This window comes from Epinephelus fuscoguttatus, linkage group LG15 (assembly GCF_011397635.1).
Source record: "Epinephelus fuscoguttatus linkage group LG15, E.fuscoguttatus.final_Chr_v1".
In the NCBI taxonomy this organism is placed as follows: Eukaryota; Metazoa; Chordata; class Actinopteri; order Perciformes; family Serranidae; genus Epinephelus; species Epinephelus fuscoguttatus.
The window spans coordinates 39,013,642-39,035,702 of record NC_064766.1 but is presented as its reverse complement, the minus strand read 5'-3'; the positions used below and the strand labels follow the sequence as shown (position 1 = coordinate 39,035,702).

The following is a 22,061-nucleotide window of genomic DNA, read 5'->3' as shown; positions in this document are numbered from 1 at the left end:
CATCTGAATGCTCCCGTATGGTCGAAATTATCCAATCAATTCATCACGGCCGCTCAATCTCCACTCTGACGGGCTGTTTTTTTCTTTTTGGGCCAGGAGCTCCAAAGAGGGAAAATTAGAGGGTTTTGGTGAAGTGGGCAGCGGTAAACCGAAGGGAAGGGCTATAAGCACACCGCTGAAGCCAGAGAGCCAACAACAGTCTCTGATACAACAAATGGGTTAAAATTGAATTTCAAACAGTGGCTCAGATGGTCTCAGGTAAGTTACAAATAAATAAAGTAACACATTTTTAAAAAGATTTTGGTACTGATACTCAAAGCAGGTTAATAAAGTCACGGCTTTAAATAACAGTTTATTCTCATAAGTCTTATTACTAAGTATGGCTCATAATATTTAGACATAAGTGGACATTTAATGTGACTTTAATCTTCACACCAAATAGAAACAGGGCTATTGTCTAGTGTAAACCATTGTGCTACACAAAGCAAAATAAATGCACATATATTGTGATTATTTTTTACTTGACAAGAATTTAAACACAACTGAAAAATGCAAGCAGCAAATTAGCAGCTTCAAGCAAAAACAATGAAGCAAAGTTAAAGCTAAATTTGTGCTGCTGCTAATTCAAAATGTACACCTCTACCACAACTGCTGTTATCACTACTGCTATTAATTCCACTAATACTTAAAGTGTGTTGGATATCAGCTTAGATGAATATAATATAATACGTATGTTTTCTTTAGTGTATAATCACCTACACAAAAATAATTGTGTTTTTGTTACCTTAGAATAAGCCATTTATATCTACATAGGGCACAGGTCCTTGTCTATGGAGATTGCCATGTTGCACCACCATGTTTCTACAGTAGCCCAGAACGGACAAACCAAACACTGACTCTAGATAAGGCCATTTGCATTTTTGTATTTTCGCATTCTGTAAAGTGAAACTGCTTTACTCGGTGTTTTTACCAGTTTAAATATAAAACAATGCAGAGGATCCATACTTAAAATGTACATACGAAGAAAAGCCAAAAATGGGATGCGCCAAAAAATATTCGACAGTTTCTACAATCAGGCTTCCACCTCACCATCTGCATCTCCAAAATGTTCGCAAGCATGGGTCAAAGTTTCTCCCATCCATTATGCTTTTATAAATCACAACTTTTGTTTGGGAAGAGCTGTATGTCTCTTTCAGGCTTTGTTTTGTGCGTTCACAATGTTTATAAATGAGACCCCAGGTCTGTTTGTTTTGGAGAGGTTGCGGCCTCTCTGGATAATTCATGTCATCATCTGTGAAACTTCCTGAACGTCTGAATCTTCAGTTATGAGAGAAAAAGGTGAGCATGCATCAGCAACCTGTCTCTGACATGGCAAACAGCATCAGAGAAACATTGATTTGTGATATGAAACTGTTTTATTCAATGTTTCTACCGGTTTAAATCACCAGGTTGGTTTGTTTTGGAGAGGAAGAGACCTTTGCGGCTAATTCAGCTTATGACTGAGTTCAGTTTTGTCATGGTTATTCATGGAGAGGCAATTTTAAGGCTCAAACTATAGACACATTATAAATCAATAGTTTAATGCCACATACAGTAAATTCCCAGGGGCCACTCTGTGCTTCCGGTGTCTGGATTTAGTCACTTTGCAGCTCACTGTAATTCTTCTCTGTCTTTGATGAAAAATGGCTGCTCATGAGGAGCAAGGCCTCTACGTTTCTGTCAGATATTTGTCTTGACATCTGGACACGAGTGTTGACAGCTCACAACCACCAGGAAACTGTTGCGTCAGTTTCATGGCCCATATTTTTTCTTTTTCAAACGGAAGTTCCCTCTGTGACATGACAAAGATGTTAGTTTATTTCAAAGACAGTGACGTATCCAAAGTGTTTGGTTAGGGTGGTTTGGTTTTGGATTAATAAAAAAGACATTTCCATTAAAGAGCTGCAGATCATCAATACTCAGGCCTCAGTGTGTGTATCATCTGTATGTTGCAGAAGGTGTGGGTGGGAGGTAATATGGATAGTTTATATTTCTCAGATGGCCCTTTTTGAGTCACAGTCACAGGAACTATGTGGGAGAAACTCAGGTAAGGTTCCTGACTTCCTGAAACTTGGGTTCTCAGAAAAGTCCCTGTGGGGAAAAAGGGCAGGGAAAGGTGAGGTGACGGGCTAACGCATGAAATCAAATGCATCAGAGCGAGGGGCCCGGTGTCATAACCTGTCAGGGGCCCCTGAAAATTCCTGAAAGCACCCCTGCTGACTTCTGAGGGAATTAAATGAGGAGAATTAATGAGTTTAACCAACATCCACCAAACAAATCCCCACTTTCTCTCTTTTAAGCTTTTATGTGTGTGTCTTGAGAAGATATATTCTCAGGATAGCGTTGTACTTTTGTGTGCTTTTTGACCTCCTTGGCTGTTAGCTGCTCTGACTGTTGGTAATTAAAGAAGTTGTAGCTTATCTTACTAGTAGAAGTATTTGATAAATCCTAAATGTGAGAGATGGTTTAGTCCAGCATTGACACCATGGTACTGAGTGTGCTTCTAGAGTGTTGTTTTTGGCTGGAGAACTATTTTAGATGTTCCATTTGCTTTTCATTTAAAGCATTTAGTTGAGTAATAGTGGGTGCCTTATAGCAACTAAACGCCTGTAGACCACCTATAGGACAAGACATAAATAAATGTTAATGCTCTGTAGATAACAGGTGAGGCAAACTTGTGAAAAGTTTCTATGGTGCAGGTATGTTTCTGTACTGCATCAATCATGTTTTTAATTAAACATCATTAAGAAGTTTTCTTTTCTATCAATTGATTCTTTTAACCTTTATAGAAACTTTTACTAAACACGTTTTAATTTCCTAGAACAAACAGGAAGTAGTCATTTTTGTTTCCAATTATAATGACTGCTGATGGACCAAATGCAAGCTGCATGAGTTTCAAAAGTGTCAGCACTAACAGAATGAAATGAAAAAGCACAGAGTGACAAAATAAGACCTGATTGACTGACAGCTACTTCTAAAGGCTTATTTGGGACATTGTTGATAAAATGAAAAGAAGAGAAGAGGAAAACTCAATATTTCTAAGATTAAAGTTATAAACTAAAGAAAAAAATAGGATACTCTTTCAGATTAAAGTGGTAAATCTATGAGGGGGAAAAAAACACTCCCAGAAAGTAAGTATGAACAGAAACAAAGTCCATGTAGGGTGGAAGTCATAGTGGATGAATGAGTGGCGCACAGGACTTTCACCCACAGGACTTTCACCCTGAAGACAGGAGTTTGTGTCCTGTGTGAGTGAATGTTGACTTATTATTTTTAGACTTAGCTGACTTATTATTTTCACCTTCAGAACACATAATGCTGCTGAATGCAAACTGTGCAGCTTTTTATACCAACCAGGTCCCTCTCCTGACTCTTCAAATTCCAATGTTTGGTCAGTGGCCCATCGGCGTCAGACACCGAAGCACAGAAGCATCCTTTAGCGGGGAATTAGGCTGCATTTGTTGACGCTCCTGGCAGCTACTGTAGTATGAGGAGTCTGCACTGGGCGGGCGGAACTGGAGGTGGATGGGTCAATCAGACTGTGGACTTTCACCCGCCTGCTGTTCGATTCCAGTGTGAAACCAAAAGTCAGCCAAGGTGTTATTATAATGATGTAGTGTGCTAGTATGTTTAGTATACTATGCTAGTGATATATGACACATATGATTTTTATTTCTAAACCTGACCACATGCTTTTGTTGCCTAAACCTAAGGACGTAAAGCTAAAAGCAAAGTCTGACTTTATTTTGAAAAGAGACTGAATGAGCAGAAACTGTACATTTCCTGTGAGAACGGAAGTTTATTTTGAAAAGAGAGGCTGAGTGTAATGGGCGTAGATTTACACGCTGTCCCTGAGCATCCAGAACTGATGCAGGAGGGTACCTAGCGTGTCACAATTTGACATGATGGGCCACTGACCAAGCGTTGGTATTTGTCGAGTCGGGATTGAAAATGTGTCGTTCTACATGCATATATAATATTTTACTTTTAGCCAATCTGTGAAGCTAACTAGCCTCAGTGCTACTTTTCTTTAGCATTTGCATTCCATAGTTGAACAAGAAAAATTTAGCCTGGAGGCTAGCAGACAGTGTGTGTGTGTGTGTGTGTGTGTGTGTGTGTGTGTGTGTGTGTTCATATATGTCCGTGTGTGTGCTTCAGTGGAATCTGCAGAGGAGACGAGTGAGGCCACCAGTCGACAACACAGCTGGTTACAATCACAGCAACTAAAGACTGTACACACACACACACACACACACACACACACACACACACACACAGGAATCTCTGACTTGTTCTGTACCCCGATTCTGTCCCTCTCTCATACAAACACACTGACATACACATTCTCTCATTTTTCTATCACACGCTGTTCTTTTTTGTCAGCCCCACGATTAATATTTTACACTTAACTCCCCCTCAACCACACGCACACACACACACACACACACACACACACACACAGTCTCTGTCTGGGCATTCAAGTGTCAACACCTCCACTCCTCTCTGTCTCTCTTTCCAGCAGGGGGTCTTCAAATCAGAAACTTTTCACTCCTACAGAAGAACCTTTTGTGTCTCAAATTTAATCTGTGTATATGTAAAATACTTTATATATATTATATGACTTATGATAAATAGCAGGAGATTCCTCTACAGGATAATTTGTCTCAATTCACAGCACCAAAGCTGCGTTCAGACCGACTTTACCCGTCTGGAAAAATGCCACCTCCTCACTGATCTGACTGGAGCCAGTAGACCGAGTAGTTCCCCAAACTATAACCAAAGAGGTGTCGGATCATAAAACACTCAAATGAGTCATTTTGGAACAGTTACGCGGTTTGCTTTGGAAGGAACTCACAGATGACCTGCGTTGTGGTTCAGGTACACATGAGGTCTTGTTGATGCCAGAGCTCAGAGTAGCAGAGATAGTGGAATCTTTGTGCTTCCCGCGGTATGCTGAGGACAAACTACTCAATCACACTCAGTGTTCTTCCTCTTTCCAGCTGTCATCAAAGGCTTTGCTAACTCGGTCAGTTTCACCACAGAGCAGAAACAGTCTCGTGACTCGCTTGGCTTATTTTAACAAGTCACCGTGTCCACTGCCGGCCCACTGACAGACTGAAACAGCCAGCTGCTGCTCCACTTTCACACACTTACAACTGTTATCGGAGAGGTGCTGTGTACGCTGCAGAAGCCTGGAATGTAGAAAACCTATTGGTGAAATGTTGGCCTGTGAATGAGTAACCAGCTGATCACCTCATTTGATTCTTTGCTTTTGTCAAAATACCCTCGAGCAAAGCGGCAAACGCCTGAACTGTGGATTTACAGGCAGATAACAATGATGAATGGTTCAGTGTTGTAAAATCCTGCGTCAGGTTTTGCCCCGAATTCATGTCCTGTTATCTGAAAACTCCAGATGATGCAGTGTTTTCTGCAGGCAGGCATTTAAGTCACTTTCTATATGCGATACCACGCTCATTTCAGAGGTCATTCAGTTAGATAACATGTCATTTTTTCCCACAGTAGATATATATCTGGTCTGTCTGTCTGCTTGTACATAAACAACCACATGCACACACTTACACACACCTACAGACCACACATACACACACACACACACATTCCTTTAGATACACTGAAACACGAACCCACTGTACTTCTTATTAAAAGCAGAACATGTGCATGTGTCGAAGATACATTTACATTTCAGAGGTTTTAGCTGAAGCTGCTGTCCAGCTCGGAGTCCTGATTACTGTCAGATGTGGAGAAACGGTGCTCCAGCCAACGGAGCTTCACGCTTCACCAAGAACCCTCCTGATGTCATTTCCTTTCAGCTTTGTATACACTTACTCTGTCACTTCCTGTGAGAGCAGATTTAGACCACAGATGGAAAACGTCCCGTACTTTTACTTTTTGTCAGAAATATGTTTGAAATAAAATGTGAGCAGAAATGACTGGATGAGTGGAATGAGAAGAGTGTGTGTGGTTTCATGCAGTGATTTGCACCATTTTTAGCATTTTTTGGTTTGCTGATTACGGTCAGTTTTGGCAGAGCTTATTCACCCATGTCTTATTTGATAAATTATCTCGTTAACAGAGAAACAGATTTGTCTGGAATTTGCTGGACATATCAATTTGGTTGCGAGATCTGGCATTTTTTCAGCTAAGATCATCAGACTGTCAGTACGTTTACATGACATTAATCATTGTATTATAGATATTTGTTAGTCTGACTAAAACTGGACTTTTAAAATCCATGTAAACATGTTAAGGCTCATTTATGCTCCCTTTACATACGAAAATGTATACGTCCACTTCAAACAATGTTACCGTCACTGCCCACATACTTCCATGCATCTTTTACATTGGCATGATGTTAACCAGTATATCCACCAGGAGGCAGCCCAGCGTCAAAACTTTATGACAACAACAAACTCAAAAACAAACATGCCGACTGTGGAGGAGATATTGATAATATATGGGAGTGAGGGAGGGCTCCGCGGAGAGGGAGGCCTCCGTGTTTGAGACAGGAGCGGGTGGCGGGAGGTCGGACAGAAGGCACGGACAGAAGGCTCCGTCCGTATCCGGATCCGTATTTAACGTTGAGCATAAATGGGCCTTTAGTCTGACTAAAATTGTACTAAATCGAATTCTTCAAAGTCAGATAATGCAGCTGGGAGTTGAATTCTTCCTGCGTACAGTCAATCAGACCCAAACTGGCCGAGGCGCTCTGAGCATGCTCCACATTTTCTGCCTCGGGCTTTGACCTGGAAGTAGAAAAGTATTAATTGTGTTACAGAGGAAGAAGCTGGTAACAACACAACGAAATCTACAGTACGTAAAGGTCCAAAACTAACAAGCTGAAAGGGGGCATGTCACCACCTATTGTAGCGGAGTCGGACGTACTTCGGTCAATAGATGGATTCCCCTCCTGTGCTTGTATACTGGGACAAAGACAGTAGTCCAGTTAAATGTCCTAGTCAAGCTGTAACTGTAGCTCATCTTTACTGTGCATGTAAACATACTGACTTTATTGGTTGTAGATAACTATGTTCACGTGTGTAATCAGTGTATTCAGTCCTTGGTCATATAATTTGGGTTCACTCTCGCAGACATGGACAGATCACTGAATTTATGTGATGAACACTTGCAGCTACGCAGATACAGAAAGACCAAGTCTTATCCGTGAGCTAACTCTGTCCTCTAGTCAGGAAATTAAAACAGAACTTAATATATTTCTCTTTTTTCTGTCGTAGAATCAAAACTTTCCGCAAGTTTATTGAATTTAATCTGTCAAAACTGCCACTGCATCATTTCAAAAATAACAGGGCATCGCTGGGAGAATAAATATTCTCATCTCCTGAACAAGACTCTTGCAGATGTGGGCTTTCCGTCCCTCAACAGCGATATAAAACATGAACTGTGGCTCAGGATCGCTTTAATCGCCAAGTATAACAAATGTGCAGGAATTTGTCTCGGTGACACGGTAACTCAGTGACTGTTGCATGCCCCCTCCCCCCCTATTCATCCTCCCCCCTCCTCACTCCACTCTCTTACATTTCCTGCCGTCAGTCAGGCAGGTTGCAAAGCACTTTGGCTCTGATGCTCCAGTTTTTTTGCTCCATCTGGTCTTCATTTCCCTCTCAGTGCATTTATCTGGCTCTGTCTCAGAGAGATCTTATTTTTTTGGACAGGTCCGACTGCCTGCATGCCTCCCTCTGTTCTACAGTTACTCCATCAGCACTGACTGACGCCTCTCTGTAAACACAAAGGCTCTTTAGCTTCACTAACTGCTCTCTGTCATAGAGCGAAAGAATCACTTCAGGTCAGTTTGACCAGTGACACATATCTGCAGTTTGTCAGGGTGCTATCTGTTGAATAGAAGACGTGATGTCAAAAAGTAAAGTGACTCTGGACATATAATCATTTGAGCGTTAAACACTCACTCTCTGTAAACCTCTGTACATTTGTTGGTTGTAAAACGTTTATGATTCAGGCTACTCTAAACTGAACTAATCCAATAATGAATGACTAAGTTTTCATGGTGGAAAGAAAAAGTATTGAAACACTGCAGCCTGATCTACTCCTCCATCTGCACGTTCCAAACCATCATGTGGGGAAACATGCTACTTCTGGCACAGCTTCTGAGGTTTGAGGTGAGATTGTAACACAGAAGCGGTACACTTTGTCATATTTTGGTGCTCCTAAAACTACATTTTCAAATGGATCAACATCAATATTGTGATAGATAACCATTACTTTTATGTTACTTGTAGGAAATACATATTTGTTTCATTGGAGATTCCCCTGATAAACATGCCTAGTTGTCTTCTTTTGTCTTTTTATGCCTCTGCGCCCTTGATTACTGTGGCCGGAAGCATTATGTTTTCACATCCAATCCATCCCATTCTCATGAACGCAATATTCTAAGAATGCCTAGAGGAATCTTCTGTGCTGCCAGGGGAAGATGTGTCTGAATCCTCCATGTGTTCACAGACAAACTGTAAGTGCAACTTGGCTGGTGCGTGGAGGCATACAACTGCGAGGCAGTAATTGTAGTTGTCTACCTCTCCTATATTACTTTTTAATCATAGACCGTGTAAAATAATGGACGTCACTCATTGGTTTGTGGGCTCCCATTTTGAAGCCTTGAAAAAATCTTTGATTTTTGGAGCCATTAGTGACTATATATGGACAAGAGTTCAGCGCTAACCCTAATGCTAGCTACTAGCTTGGTTAGCACTGTGCATTTACATTCTCTGGTCAACTGTGACAATGCTAATTAATTAATTAATTAATTAATGCTAATTGGCTTGCAAAAGACAGGCTTAAAACCATTAAAACAAAATGTATTTACTGGGAAAAACTAAAGATTCAACTCCTTAGAGGGTCTTTTAGCACAATCAAACGCTGAACTTTTTATTGGTGACCAGAACGCACTGAAATAGCGACATTGCCTAACCAGCATTGTTGCTGCGGCGGTGACTTGGATGGACAGCACCCACCTGACACTCAAAGCTCCCTTAATCATGCAAAACTTTAAGCCTTAATAACATTTGAACAGGTGAGTTATATGAGTCGAGTTATATTAAAAAATAAAAATAAAATAAAAATTCACCCCCGTACATTTGTCATGAACAGTCGTGACCATAACAGTTTTTTATACCAGGCTATAAACATGTAGTTAAGTTGGGCATTTTAGCATGCAGGTCTGTCGGGGCTGACTTGCTTTGGAGCCAGCCTCAAGTGGACATTAGGGGAAGTGCAGTTTTTGGTACCTCCATGTTGGCTTCGTTTTTCAGAAATTAAATAAAAATAAAATAAAATGCTGTCTCATGTTCGTTTCCTCTTCAGATAATAATTAATGTGGAAAAGGTAATTGCTGGTAATTCTGAAAATGGTCACCTTTAAAAATATGTTTTTACAAAGGCCAAAATACAGGTACCAGCCATTATACTGTTGGAATCATGAGAGACCGTTAAGGCCATTTCCATAAGTACCACAGGTTAAATACCTCAAGCAAACAATGTAAATGTGTGTATCACGTTTCTTGCGTCACCTCTGTGGTATGACTGAACAACACAGAGTATGTGACACACATGTAGGACGAGGGGCCGTGGTCAATCACATCAGCCAATAGGGGGGCATCTGATGAGAGTCACAGCCAATTAGCTCACAGCCAGTGTGCTGCCGTGGAAACTGTTACCAGGACGGAGCAACAGGGGGATCTAATTGAGTCCAAATGGTAGTAATTCATCGAGTTAAGGAAAGGCATGACTTTACCCAGGGTGTTTTTCTTTAAACTCTTAGCAATGCACACCGTCTGGTGTGAACTTACCCTCCTCCAGACTGCTGCTCAAGCTCCTCTGATAATGTTTTTCTTGGTGAGACGGTTCAGGGTAGCAGGTCAGACTTTATAAGTTCAATATAGTGTTATTTATTAATTTTTAAATTACATATATTACATGAACCGGACTTTCAGGGACATGTCAAGCTCCGTTTTAGATGTGAGAAACAATTGAAAGGGCAAATAAATGAAAGAAAATAGAGAGAATTAAATAAACACTTTAAAAAGTCTTAATCAAGAGATCATTCCTCCAGTAGGTCACTGTTAATATGTTAGACACCAAAGGAGTATACATTTGAGTTACCTCATACAGCTGTCACAAGGTGTAAAAGTTAAAGGGGGTTTCTCTGTCGACTTTCTCCAGATCCTCTAAACAAGAGCTCAGTAAAAATCCCAAACACCATGTGACACTACATAAGCGTCTGCAAAGAAGTTTACACGATGAGCTGAGTGATGTACAAGATCAGTCCGACTGTAAACTGTTTACACTGCCGGCGGAAGACGGACATTTCTGCTTTCATGCCCATAAACTGACTCCTTCACCTGAGGAGGGAGCTGCCACGCTGTGTTTATGCTCTGAGAGATAACACGCATGGTGATTTATGATCCACTGTACATTACTATAACAACGTGCCCTCCCCTTTCATCTGGCTGATTTGCACAGGCAGCATCGTCTGAGCCAGTATTTGTCTTGTAAATACTCTCACCTTAACTGCCATTCAAATGTATTTGCATCTGGGCTGAATGTAGGTCAGTCAGTCAGTAGGCCGTTTGAATGGCGAAGGGAGATTAGTGCAAGGGTTTTAATAAGCAGCACGGGGCAGGTGATAAAGACGTTTGACGTCCATCAGCAAAACTTAACTTTGTCTGCGTTGACCTCATCTTACCTTTTACAGTCACTGTGGAGCAGCATTTTAGGAGTTCACTCCATCTGTAATTTGATATATTTTTTGTTTAAACAGGATGTTCATCCAGGATGTAACACAGGGAGGAGGGTGGGAGCGCTCAAAATGTGTAAACTAATGAGATACCAGTTAGACAAAGGAAAGTGGTTTGACCTGATGGGGCTGTATCATGGTGGCTTGATAGTTTTAATGACTTTTTCCAAACCTTATTTGTACATGTGGTGTTCTATAGGCCACATCTTTAAAGAATGCAGATATACTTGATTGTGTATTAATCCACAGCTGAAAATAGTGCCTAACAGATGGAGTGTTTCCTCCTGTTTGAGCACCATTTTCTAAAAACAGTCTTTTTACGAAAACCAAATGTATGCTTGTGAGTTGTCTTTAACCAACGGGCTTGTAGCTGAGAGATGGACTCACACATTGTTGGTCTTTTCAGGGGATTTCTTGATTACAAAAACAAATATAGAGTACATGTAATCTCGTAAAAACAGGGTTAGGCAGGCAACAAAGGTTGCATAGTGTTGCACGATATGATCAAAGGCTTAAAAGGCGTCTTCAGTTTTAAGTCTGCATGGTTTTTCATTGTTTGTTTTCACTCACAAAACATCCAGAGCTGTGTGTGTTTGCTCTGTTGGTTGATTATCCCTGTTTGCTTTGCTTATATCAGCCATCACCTTCAATGTGTCATGTTTATACAGACATGCATGTGAAATACACACACTCCCTGGACCCTGAATAGAACTGAGCAGTTATGGAAATTTGGTGGACATCTGTGGTTTGAGAGAGACTCATTCTTAGTGAAAAGAAGATCCACTTGTGCATCTAGGTGGTTTATATTTAAGGAGGTTGATGAAGCAGAAGATGCTTAAGTTCTGCATGAGAAGAGGAATGGGCCTTTGTTGAGCTCGTCCTGGACTCTGGATACAATGGCTGGAGGTAAACGGGGTATAGGAGAGCACAGTGGCTGTGTCTAATTAAGTCATTGGGCTGTTTGAGATCAGCTGATGTAGCTGCGATGTGAGCTGAGCTTGACATCGTGTCCTGCCTGCTGTGCTCAATTTCTCCACAAATGCTGCTACTGCTGTTACTGCAACCACCATCTACACTGTTAGAAATTTATTGTATTTTTACAGGCAATTCCTGGCTAATAATTGCAGTAAATTTACAGTAAGCAATATACAGGACCTTTACTGTAAATTAAGTACAATAAAGTACTGTACTTATACAGCATTGTACTGTAATTAATTACAATAAAATATTGTAAATTCACTGCAACTCAGTAGCCAGGAATGTCTTGTAATTTTACAGGATAGAATATTGTAAATATTATGATTAAATGTTGTAACTTAGATAAACGTCCTCAGCCTTCTGCAAAGAAAGACAAAACAGTGTATGACTGCTGGTGATACCTCTGCTGATGCTTCTACCAATGTGGCAGGTTGTTGGGTGTGTGCTATCACAGTGCCATGTCATGTTTGATTGTTTCTCTTATTTATAATGTTCAAAGCTGAGTGAGCTTCATAACTATTGGTCTCTGGAAAACCTTTAATCAGTCAGACAACTGAAGCTCTTCATAACTCTTCATTCCCGAGCAGCTCCCTTTAAATATTTCCATTCAGCGTCTGTTCTCATACACATTGAGCTCTACAACAGACTCACCCACTCAGCTGAAAGCTTGCATTGCCAGGGTGATTTTATTCCATGCCCTATACATCGGCATGCCCATTAACCTAATTATCGTTATTATGGTTGTAATTTGAGTTCTCCTCTTCAGAGCGCCGAACACGGTTCCACCTCAGGCATGGCGGACTGTGTTAGAAAGAGCCATTTAGTTTTTTCCTTCTTCCTATTCATCCAAACCAAACAGTGTTTGGAAATCTTTTCTGTTTGAGCTCTACAATGAGGGAAATGGAGTCTTCTGTTTTTAATTTATCTGCTTGTTTTAGCTGGAGTCAAACAGTTTGAAGCTCCACTCTGATATAATACATCTGAAAAGCACTTTTACTAACAGGTAGTGGAGCAATAATAAAGAGCTACTGTGGGGGCGCAAAGAAAATATCAGGCTTCAGTAAAATAGGCAAAATAAACAGAGAGAAGTCCGAAAGGTGTACCTGCCCCTCTGCTGGGACTGTGGTTATACGGTGACTGACAGACGACTGGCAGCCGTGTTTGCTTTCAGATGTCATCTTGTGTTTTTATGGTTGGAGAGGCCCGGTGCAGATGAACAGGATAAGAGAGTGACGTCGTGTGGCTGCAGAGGGGAGACAGAGATCAGAGTGTCCTTGCATCTCTGTCTCTTTCTTCTAAATACATTTCATCATCTCCTCCAGGCAACAGCCACTCACATCCTAATGTGTGCTTAGAGGAACACTGTGCACTGCTGTAATGAGATTTTTTTTTTTACCTTCAGTCCAAGTTGCACAGACAGAATGTTCTCATTTACACAGCTGTGGTCAGAAGTTGTCATCTTTGTCTGTATTTAAAGTGATAAGAACTCCAGTGAGAAATGACAGTGAATCTTGGGATAACTGCACCCTGTCAGATGAAAATCACTGGGAATTCCCCCTCTGTGGCTTCTCTAGAAAGAAACATGAGTGGTGGAGCAGTTGTAATGTGTGGTGGCTTCTGTGCAGTTTATCTTGGAGAAAGTGGTCAGTCAGTTACACAGGATGAGCACGAAGAACTGAACATGAGAAGGCGTCGACCTGCAGCTCTTCTGCCTTACACTTAAATGAAGGTGAAACAAGAGCTGAAGTGTTAAGTCATGCCGAAAACACACCGAGCAGCAAAGAAGTGCTGCTCGCCACAATGATTACATTTTTCTGTGGCCGGGCGGCGTGATCATGTGTCTCAGGCAGGAAGAAATTCTTTGTACCATATGTCACCATGTCACCGGAGTCGCAGAACTGTTTACCGATTGGCTGTCGATATTCTCTGGCTGCAATTTGCCATCAAAGTTAAACTATCCCCAACTTTCAGTTTGGCTGCACCTTGCTGCAGAGACAACTTGGAGTGGCTGCCACAGCTTTCTATAGACATGCCCCAGGTTTTACTTTGCACCTGCTTGGTGTCTTTTTGGCGTTAATCCGGTCAATCATCCAAAAATTTTTACGACAACTATCTTAGTATATAATGACGAAAACTCTGTGTGTGTCTGTTCCACGTTTTTCTCCTCACTGACTTGGTCAATCCATGTGAAATTTGGCACAGTGGTAGAGGGTCATGGGAGGATGCCAATGAAGCAATATTACATCAATTGGCCAAAGGGGGGCGCTATAGCAACCCATTGAAATGTCAAACTTTGAATGGGCATATCTCATGCCCCGTATGTCGTAGAGACATGAAACTTTGCACAGAGATGCCTCTCCTCATGAGGAACACATTTGCCTCAAGAACCCATAACTTCCGCTTATATAGATTTTCCACCATTTTGAATTTTTTGAAAAACACTTCAAATGGATCTCTTCCTAGGAAGTTTGAGCGATCTGCATGAAACTGGGTGAACATAATCTAGGGAGCAATATCTAAAGTTCCCTCTTGGCAAAAGTTGGAAAACTTCCTAAAACTGAGCTTCTATAAGGCAATGAATAGTGCGGAGGGCGTGGCTCATCACATAAAGGTGTATAACATCTCAAGGGTTTCACCCATCACCACGCAACTTTGTAGGCATATGACCACACATAATCTGAGGGGACCCCTCCATTATTGAGCCCATCAAACAAAATGGGGGCGCTAGAGAGCTCATTTCTTATCTAGGCCTAACCGCCATATGGATTTTTACTAAACTTGGTAGATATGTAGAACAGGACGCCTCAAGGTGACTGGAGAAATTTAACTCTAATTGGCAACTGGGTGGCGCTATAACAACAGAAAAATGCTTCAAAATGGCTAAAATGCGACCAATCGCTGTGGCTCCCCCTGTGGACCAATGTTGGTGTTGTTTTCTAATGTTTGGTATGACTAAGTCATGGTATGGTATGCTGTACATAATCACGGAAACTGTCAGTGTGTCATTCTGTCAGTCAGTCATTCTGTCTGTCCCACGTTTTTCTACTCACTGACGTGGTCAATCTATGTGAAACTGCACATAGGCATTGAGGACTGGCATAGGTAGAAGGTGACAAAGCTACCAATGGGTATGGACTAGTTTTCATGATTGATCGAACATTCGCTGGTTCCACGTCTCTCTGTCAGATCATCAATAGATTAATATGAAGGGAGGTTTGCTACCTTATTTAGGAACCGGATGGGCCTACAGTTTATCTACAGTATGCAGTATGTGTTAACTAACTAGCTTGTTTGCTAATCCATCCACGGGTTCAAAGACTGCATTTTGGCTAATTCATTCCACCTCTACACGTAAACTATTTACTTGCTGCTCAAATGTGAATGGTCAGTACAACTTGCACTACATTCGGAAACCAAAATGATTCTGATATTAAAGTCTTATCCAGTTGCCTAGAGATTCTACGTACATATGCAGATATCAGTTTATAGAGATTAGAGTATTCCTGGATTGGTCCAACCCTGGAGCCAATGTAATTAAATGGCTGCTTCTCTTTGTCTGTGTGTCAGTGTTAGGAAATAGGACAGTGTGTTGGCTTACGTCCGACCTCTTCTAAATGTTGTCTTTTTCATTTTAAGTTCCAAAGTGTTACCTTTCATAGCAGACCAGGATCATGACTGTAATCCAAAGGGTTTAGGAGCAGTGTTCATTATGCCTCGGCGCTGGTGATAACCATAGCCTGAGGCATTATGTTTTCAGGTTGTCCGTCTGTCCAACCCATCCTTGTGAACGTGAGATCTCAAGAACGTCTTAAGGGAAGTTCTTCAAATTTGGTGCAAACATTTACTTGGACTCAACAATGAACTGATTAGATTTTGGTTGTCAAAGGTCAAGATCGCTGTGACCTTGCATCAGTCTCATTTTCTTGAACGCAATGTCTTCAAGACACCTTGAGGGAAGTTCTTCAAATTTGGTGCAAACATTTACTTGGACTCAACAATAAACTGATTAGATTTTGGTTGTCAAAGGTCAAGATCACTGTGACCTTGCTTCAGTCTCATTTTCTTGAACGCAATGTCTTCAAGACACCTTGAGGGAAGTTCTTCAAATTTGACACAAATGTCCACTTGGACTGAAAAATAAACTGGTCAAAGGTCATTGTGACCTCACAAAACATGTTTTTGGCCATAACTCAAGAATTATTGCACTAATTATGACAAAACTTCACACACATGTCTGACAGGATAAAAATGATAAAGTAATGACATTTTATGTCAAATGACATTAAAAAGTCAAAGGTCAGCTTCACTGTGACATCATCATGTTCTGCATAAAACACTTTTCCGGCCATTACTCAGCGTCATACCTCAGGAACAGAAGGGGAGACATTTGGTCAGATACTTTTTGGCGTCCACCTTGAAACCGTGCTAAATGTATAGATCTTTTGTGCTTTCGGGTTGAGGATGTGTTTGAAGCATTTATGTTTTCACAGACATGGGTGTAAACCTTAAGAGAAACTTGACTGGTGCACGGAGGCATACAACCACAGGGCAGTAATTTTACTTTTAGTTTGGACATGTCATTTGGAGGTTTGTGCACCAGGAAGAAACCCAAGTTGAAAGTTTTCATTAATAACATTTCCAAACTGTGGATCAGTTTTGCTCTTCCTATGGGTTTTTATGTTAAAGGAACAGCCAATTTAAGATTTGTTTTCTTGGAGTCTAAGAGGTGGAAAACTTCTCTCAGCCTGTTTACTGCTCCTCAAAGCATTTACCGCTTTTGACAGCATCACTGTTTTTATGCTCAAGTGGATGTTTAAGAAAAAACAGCTTAATGCTTCTCTAACCTTTCCAACTGCTCGAACCTTCACCACTGACGATGACAAGAAGCGTTTCTGACAGCATCACCTTTTTTTTTTTGCACAACCTGAGTGACTCTGAGAGCCCCGGTGATGCTGCTGTAAGCTTTACGACTTCTCACACCGAGGCCAGCGGTAGAAATACCGACTTCTTTTCTCACAGATACATGCTGATGTGCTGCCTTTTTCCAAGCCTGCCTATTTATCCATTAGTCACCACCGCAGCACTGAAGCTGCTGCCAGCACTTATTCTGGCTTCACAAGCTTCTATTTCAGCAGTTTGGTTTGTTTTGCTTTGAACTTTGAAATATGAAGCTGGTTTGGAAAATGTGCAGTTTGAGGGGAGGTGGTGAAAAGAAAAGCAAAAGGTCAAACGTGTTGAACATTGTGAGCTTTCCGTCAGGCTGAGTGGAACTGGTGAAGGAGATTTTGTGTAGTACTAGGGTCACGTGTTCCGCTGCTTGTTATGTTTGCTGTTGGTCGCCTTCCATGGAGTCTAAAGGGTTTTATGACTCTGTGCTTTTGTCCGAGAAATTGGATTATGTGTAGCCTTTGGCCCATCTGTGCTTCCACCTGAGCAATGACAGGCAGCAGAGATGTTTGGCTCTGATCAGGGCTTATCAAATGACAAGTAATGACGTATGGGCTCAGAGTTGAGTTACTGCACTTTTCATCACAGGGGTTTTCAGAAACTGTTGCTGCTGTAAAATGCACACTTTCTGTGTTTTACGGAAGCCCTGACAGGCATATGAAAAATACATTTTGGTGATCAGTTTTCTAAGTCTGATGTAAATCGTTTAATCTCCTGTGTTAATGATTTGAGAACAGGTGATAAAAAAGGTTTTGCTTCTAAATTACTTCTTGTTTTATCTGCGCTAATCTCCCGTTAGTTTTACCAATACTGGCTATGCAAATTAGCAAATACATTTCTAGCCAAATGAAACACGACAGAGTTATGAACACCCGTCTCCTGGGGAAAGTCTTGTGTTTTGTGACCCATCCGCTCCTCCAACCTGTGTCCTTAACCGCTCAGGATTTCTCTCTACTCCTGTCAGTGCATTGGTCATGTGATTGCAGCCTTCCAAAATCAATCAATCAATCAATTTTATTTATAGAGCCCAATATCACAAATCACAATTTGCCTCACAGGGCCCTCTTCCAGGACGGACAGACGTGCAATAGATGTCGTACAGAACAGAACAACATGATAAAGTAACAGTAATCCGTATGACACAATGAGACAGAGAGAGAGAGAGAGAGAGAGATGCAGGACAGATGGTAATGACAGTAGCTTACAACAACATTAGTGAAAGTAATAATATTATAGTTATAGTTCTGGCTACTGCGGTACAATATGTTGAAAGTATGTATTAATATCTGGCAGTATACATGTGTGACAGTAGTCATATGTGTATAATAACAGTAGAAGTATGACTAATGACTAATGATGGCAGCAGCAGCAGGAGGCATCTGGCAGGACCACGGCAGCAGCACAACCACACATGTCACGCTGTCCAGGCACCGCTGCAATATGAGTTAATCTGAGAGACAGTGGAGCACAAAGGCTCCAGAGAAGAAGCTGAGTGTATATATATTGTGTATACAATACAGTATATGGACCTTGAGTTAAAGGGATAGTGCACCCAAAAGCGATAATTCAGCCATTATCTACTCACCCATATGCCGAGGGAGGCTCAGGTGAAGTTTTAGAGTCCTCACATCACTTGCAGAGATCTAAGGGGAGAGGAGGTAGCAACACAACTCCACCTAATGGAGGCTGACGGCACCCCAGATTCAAACGTCCAAAAACACATAACTGAAACCACAAAATATCTCCATACTGCTCGTCCGTAGTGATCCAAGTGTCCTGAAGCCCCGACATAAAAAGTTGTTTGGAAAAACATCATTTGACCGCGGTGCACAGAGAAGCAGTCAGAGCTGCAGGCTACAATGAGGCTAAAAACAGAGTTCAAATGACGTTTTTCCAAACAACTTTTTATGTCGGGGCCTCAGGACACTTGGATCTCTGCAAGTGATGTGAGGACTCTAAAACTTCACCTGAGCCTCCCTCGGCATATGGGTGAGTAGATAATGGCTGAATTTTCATTTTTGGGTGCACTGTCCCTTTAAGAGTGCTTTGAAAATTTAAAACTAACCTGGAAGAAAACATGAATGCTTTTAGCCCTTTTTAGAAAATGGGGTGGTGGTAGTGCACGTCAGCCTCTTGTGGCTGAAATTAGTATTACAACAACACTTAACAACACTTTTTTCTTAAGCAGAAATGTTTTACGTCTTCATTCCTTAAATTTAATCTGTAAATTATACTCACAGAACAATTCTCACCTGTTTCACTTAGTTTTTTGAGTTTGCCTGCTTACAGTACACGTTGGTTTCAGAAAGATGTGCTAACAAGGCTAAAAAGCTTCAAAAAGCACTGATACACTCCTATTTCACATCATCGTAGCAGTGAAAATGAATATGTATCACACCTCTGCTCATTCATAATTCACACATTGCTTCATTTCTCCTGATCCTCAGACGTACATTGGCTCCATCTTGGCGGCGGTGAACCCTTACCAGTCACTCCCTGACCTGTACGACCGGCCGGCTGTGGAGCTGTACAGCCGACACCACCTCGGTGAAATCTCCCCGCACATCTTCGCCATCGCCAATGAGTGCTACCGTTCACTGTGGAAGAGACTGCAGAACCAGTGTGTCCTGATCAGGTAGGTGACCTTAACAGGATCTTCATAACTGAAGTGGTGTTTCAGTCAGTTGGTCTTTTTTTAAATTGATTTAAAGCTGTAGCAATTGATTTTTTGCCACTAGTGGGCAGAAAAACTAAGAAGCACAAGTTGACAGACAGAAATCAAATCAGATGTTGGCTGAGAATTATAAAAATGTTGCCACTGGGGGAACTAATATTTCCCCAACTTTTGCTGATCAACTGGCAGCAAATGGCCAGTCAGGATATCCGTATCTTTCTTGTCAGAGGTTATATCGAACCCTGTAACTGGCCGTTTGAATAAATTGCTGTGGTCTTAAGCTCACTTAATCGCTCTCCCCTCAGTGTGCCAAACACTTTGATCAAGTTTCAAGTCCCCTGGGCAGTTTGGCTGCAGCTCTGAGGATCTGAGCGCTACACCCCACCACACACACACACACACACACACACACACAGTTACTATCTCCATCCTCTGTCCGCTGCTTTCCTTCCTCACATCCTTCCTCTTTGATTTCAGCTGGACGACTTTCACATCCTCCGTCGCTCCATTGTTTTACCAGACAAACAAAGACAGTCTCTTCCCCCTGACTTCAAAAAAGTTATTTTTACATTTCAGAAATGATAATATTTGACCCCTGATTTAGCTGTCAGTGGATACAGGAGACATCACAGCGTTTGACTCTGTGGGAACTGTTGTGTTTGTGGTCATCGAGGTATCCTGAATACGTGGCCAATGGGGACACTGGGCCAAAATAATCAAGAAGTAAAGGAATTCTATAAGAACAAAGGAAATCTAATGAAAGACCTGTCACCCAAGCAAATGTTGGCATTGTACATTTCTGCAAACCATGGATATGTTACATTTGTACGTCATTATGTAGCACATACATTTTCTTAAGAATTTAACAATGCAGTGGTTAATGTTAAGGCACAAAAACCACTTGGTTATGGTTTGGAAAAGATCATGTTTTGGCTGAAAGGTCCGCTGTGCTGGATTTAGGGCTTTTGGCATTTTTTGCGTCTGGTCTGTTTGTTTTGGAGAGGAGGAATCCTCTGTGGATAATTTGGCTCCTGGTATGAACATCCTGAACAATGAACACGGAAGGAATTCTAACCTGGAGAAGTTGCAGCTGGTTGTCATCTGCAGTCCTCTCTGCCAGACGTCACTAAATCTCCTCAAATCCTACACGCTGTTCCTTTAACTAAGTGCTTTAAAAGTCAAAATCTTTAACAACAAGAATTATGCAGGACATAAATGCCATGCTTTGGCATCAGCGTCCAACCTCTGTACGCTCAAACACCGACTGTCTCCCTTTCCAGTTTATCCCAAAGATGTCAGATGGGGTTGAGATCAAAATACATGCTTTTGGTGGCACAGTTGCCACTGGAATCGCAGTGATTTTTTGGTAAGCATAACAGCTTGTCATGTCACTATCCTGGCAGGAGAGCAAGGATGTCTTGATAAGAAACAGCTGCTTATCGTGGCACTATCCCCGGTGAAAACACAGTGACTTGTCGCTAAAAGACCCATGTTTGGTGGCTAAAAAGCCACTAGAAATGCGGCAGTGAGTCGCTAAAACTGTTGGACTGTATTATTTCCAAAATTCGGAAATATTATTATTGCACTGCCACAAGATTCATAAGTCAAAGCTGCGCAAGATCGAATGATTCTGTGAAAATGTGTCTGACTCATCAGCTTGAATCACAAAGTGAGATTGCAAAACAATGGATTATTTCATCTCTACAGTTTCAGATACCAACGTCAGCCAAGAAATAACACATTCACATGTGTCTGACTTTTGGAAACTTCCTTTCTAAACCACCTTTATTCAAAGAAAACTGATCTCACCAATGTTAGATCTTTACATATCTTGTCTCTGGTGGTGGAAAGCATCACAAGCTCAAATATTCCAGTGAACATGCAGAACTTGTAAGCAGAATAGAGACGGTTAAGAGGTGTAGGGGGAGGTGGTGAGTCTCAGTCTGCTGCTTAATCCAGTGTTGCAGTTTTCTGACAATTAGATGGCATTAGTTTACAGCCCTGTTTGGCCTGGTTTCATTAGTATTGTGGGTAATGAGACACACATGTCCCCTTTTAAATGTAAGCTGGTTTGAGTTTGTGAAGAAAGCAGAAAGTGAAGTGTGGCTTTGCTTTCATTGTTAATGACATAATTAACCACATTCTCATCCTGAGAATTCTTTACTTCAATCATTGCTGCCTTTGCTTTTATTTGCAGCTCTGTGGCCGTAAACATCGACTGGACAACGTGTAGAGCTTGTCCACAAGAGACTTCCCTGTATCACTGACAGGTTACTGTCTGCTCTCTGCAGTAACATGATTTCTTAATCAACATTTAAAGTAGAAACGGAATTCAGAGAAACCTGGTTTCTTCCAGGCTGCAACTTGACAAATGCCAAAATGCCAAAAAAGTGCAGTTCCTTGAATGGCCACTTGAGGCTGGCTCCAAGAGTGAGTCAGTCCCTATTGACCCCCGTGTTAAAATGCCCAACTTCACAGCAGAAATAAACATGTTTACAGCCTGGTGATAAGAGATTTGGACTTAATAGCTAATTTCAACATTCATGACAACTGAATGGGGGGCAATTTTTATACAAGTCACCAGTTTAAATGTTATTAAGGCTTACAGTTATGCATAATTAAGGGCTGGTGGCTTTGAGTG

The 22,061-nt window shown here is 41.4% G+C and overlaps 1 protein-coding gene across 2 annotated transcripts in view; it reads left to right on the top strand.

Moving 5' to 3' along the window:
* The window catches only part of myo10 (myosin X), a 178,596-nt gene that overhangs the window by 76,797 nt on the left and 79,738 nt on the right, over positions 1-22,061 (top strand). For both annotated transcript variants that reach the window (XM_049598466.1, XM_049598465.1), the window contains exon 4: positions 19,194-19,381. In XM_049598466.1, the coding sequence (XP_049454423.1) occupies positions 19,194-19,381 (188 nt within the window). The remainder of the gene's footprint in view (positions 1-19,193; positions 19,382-22,061) is intronic.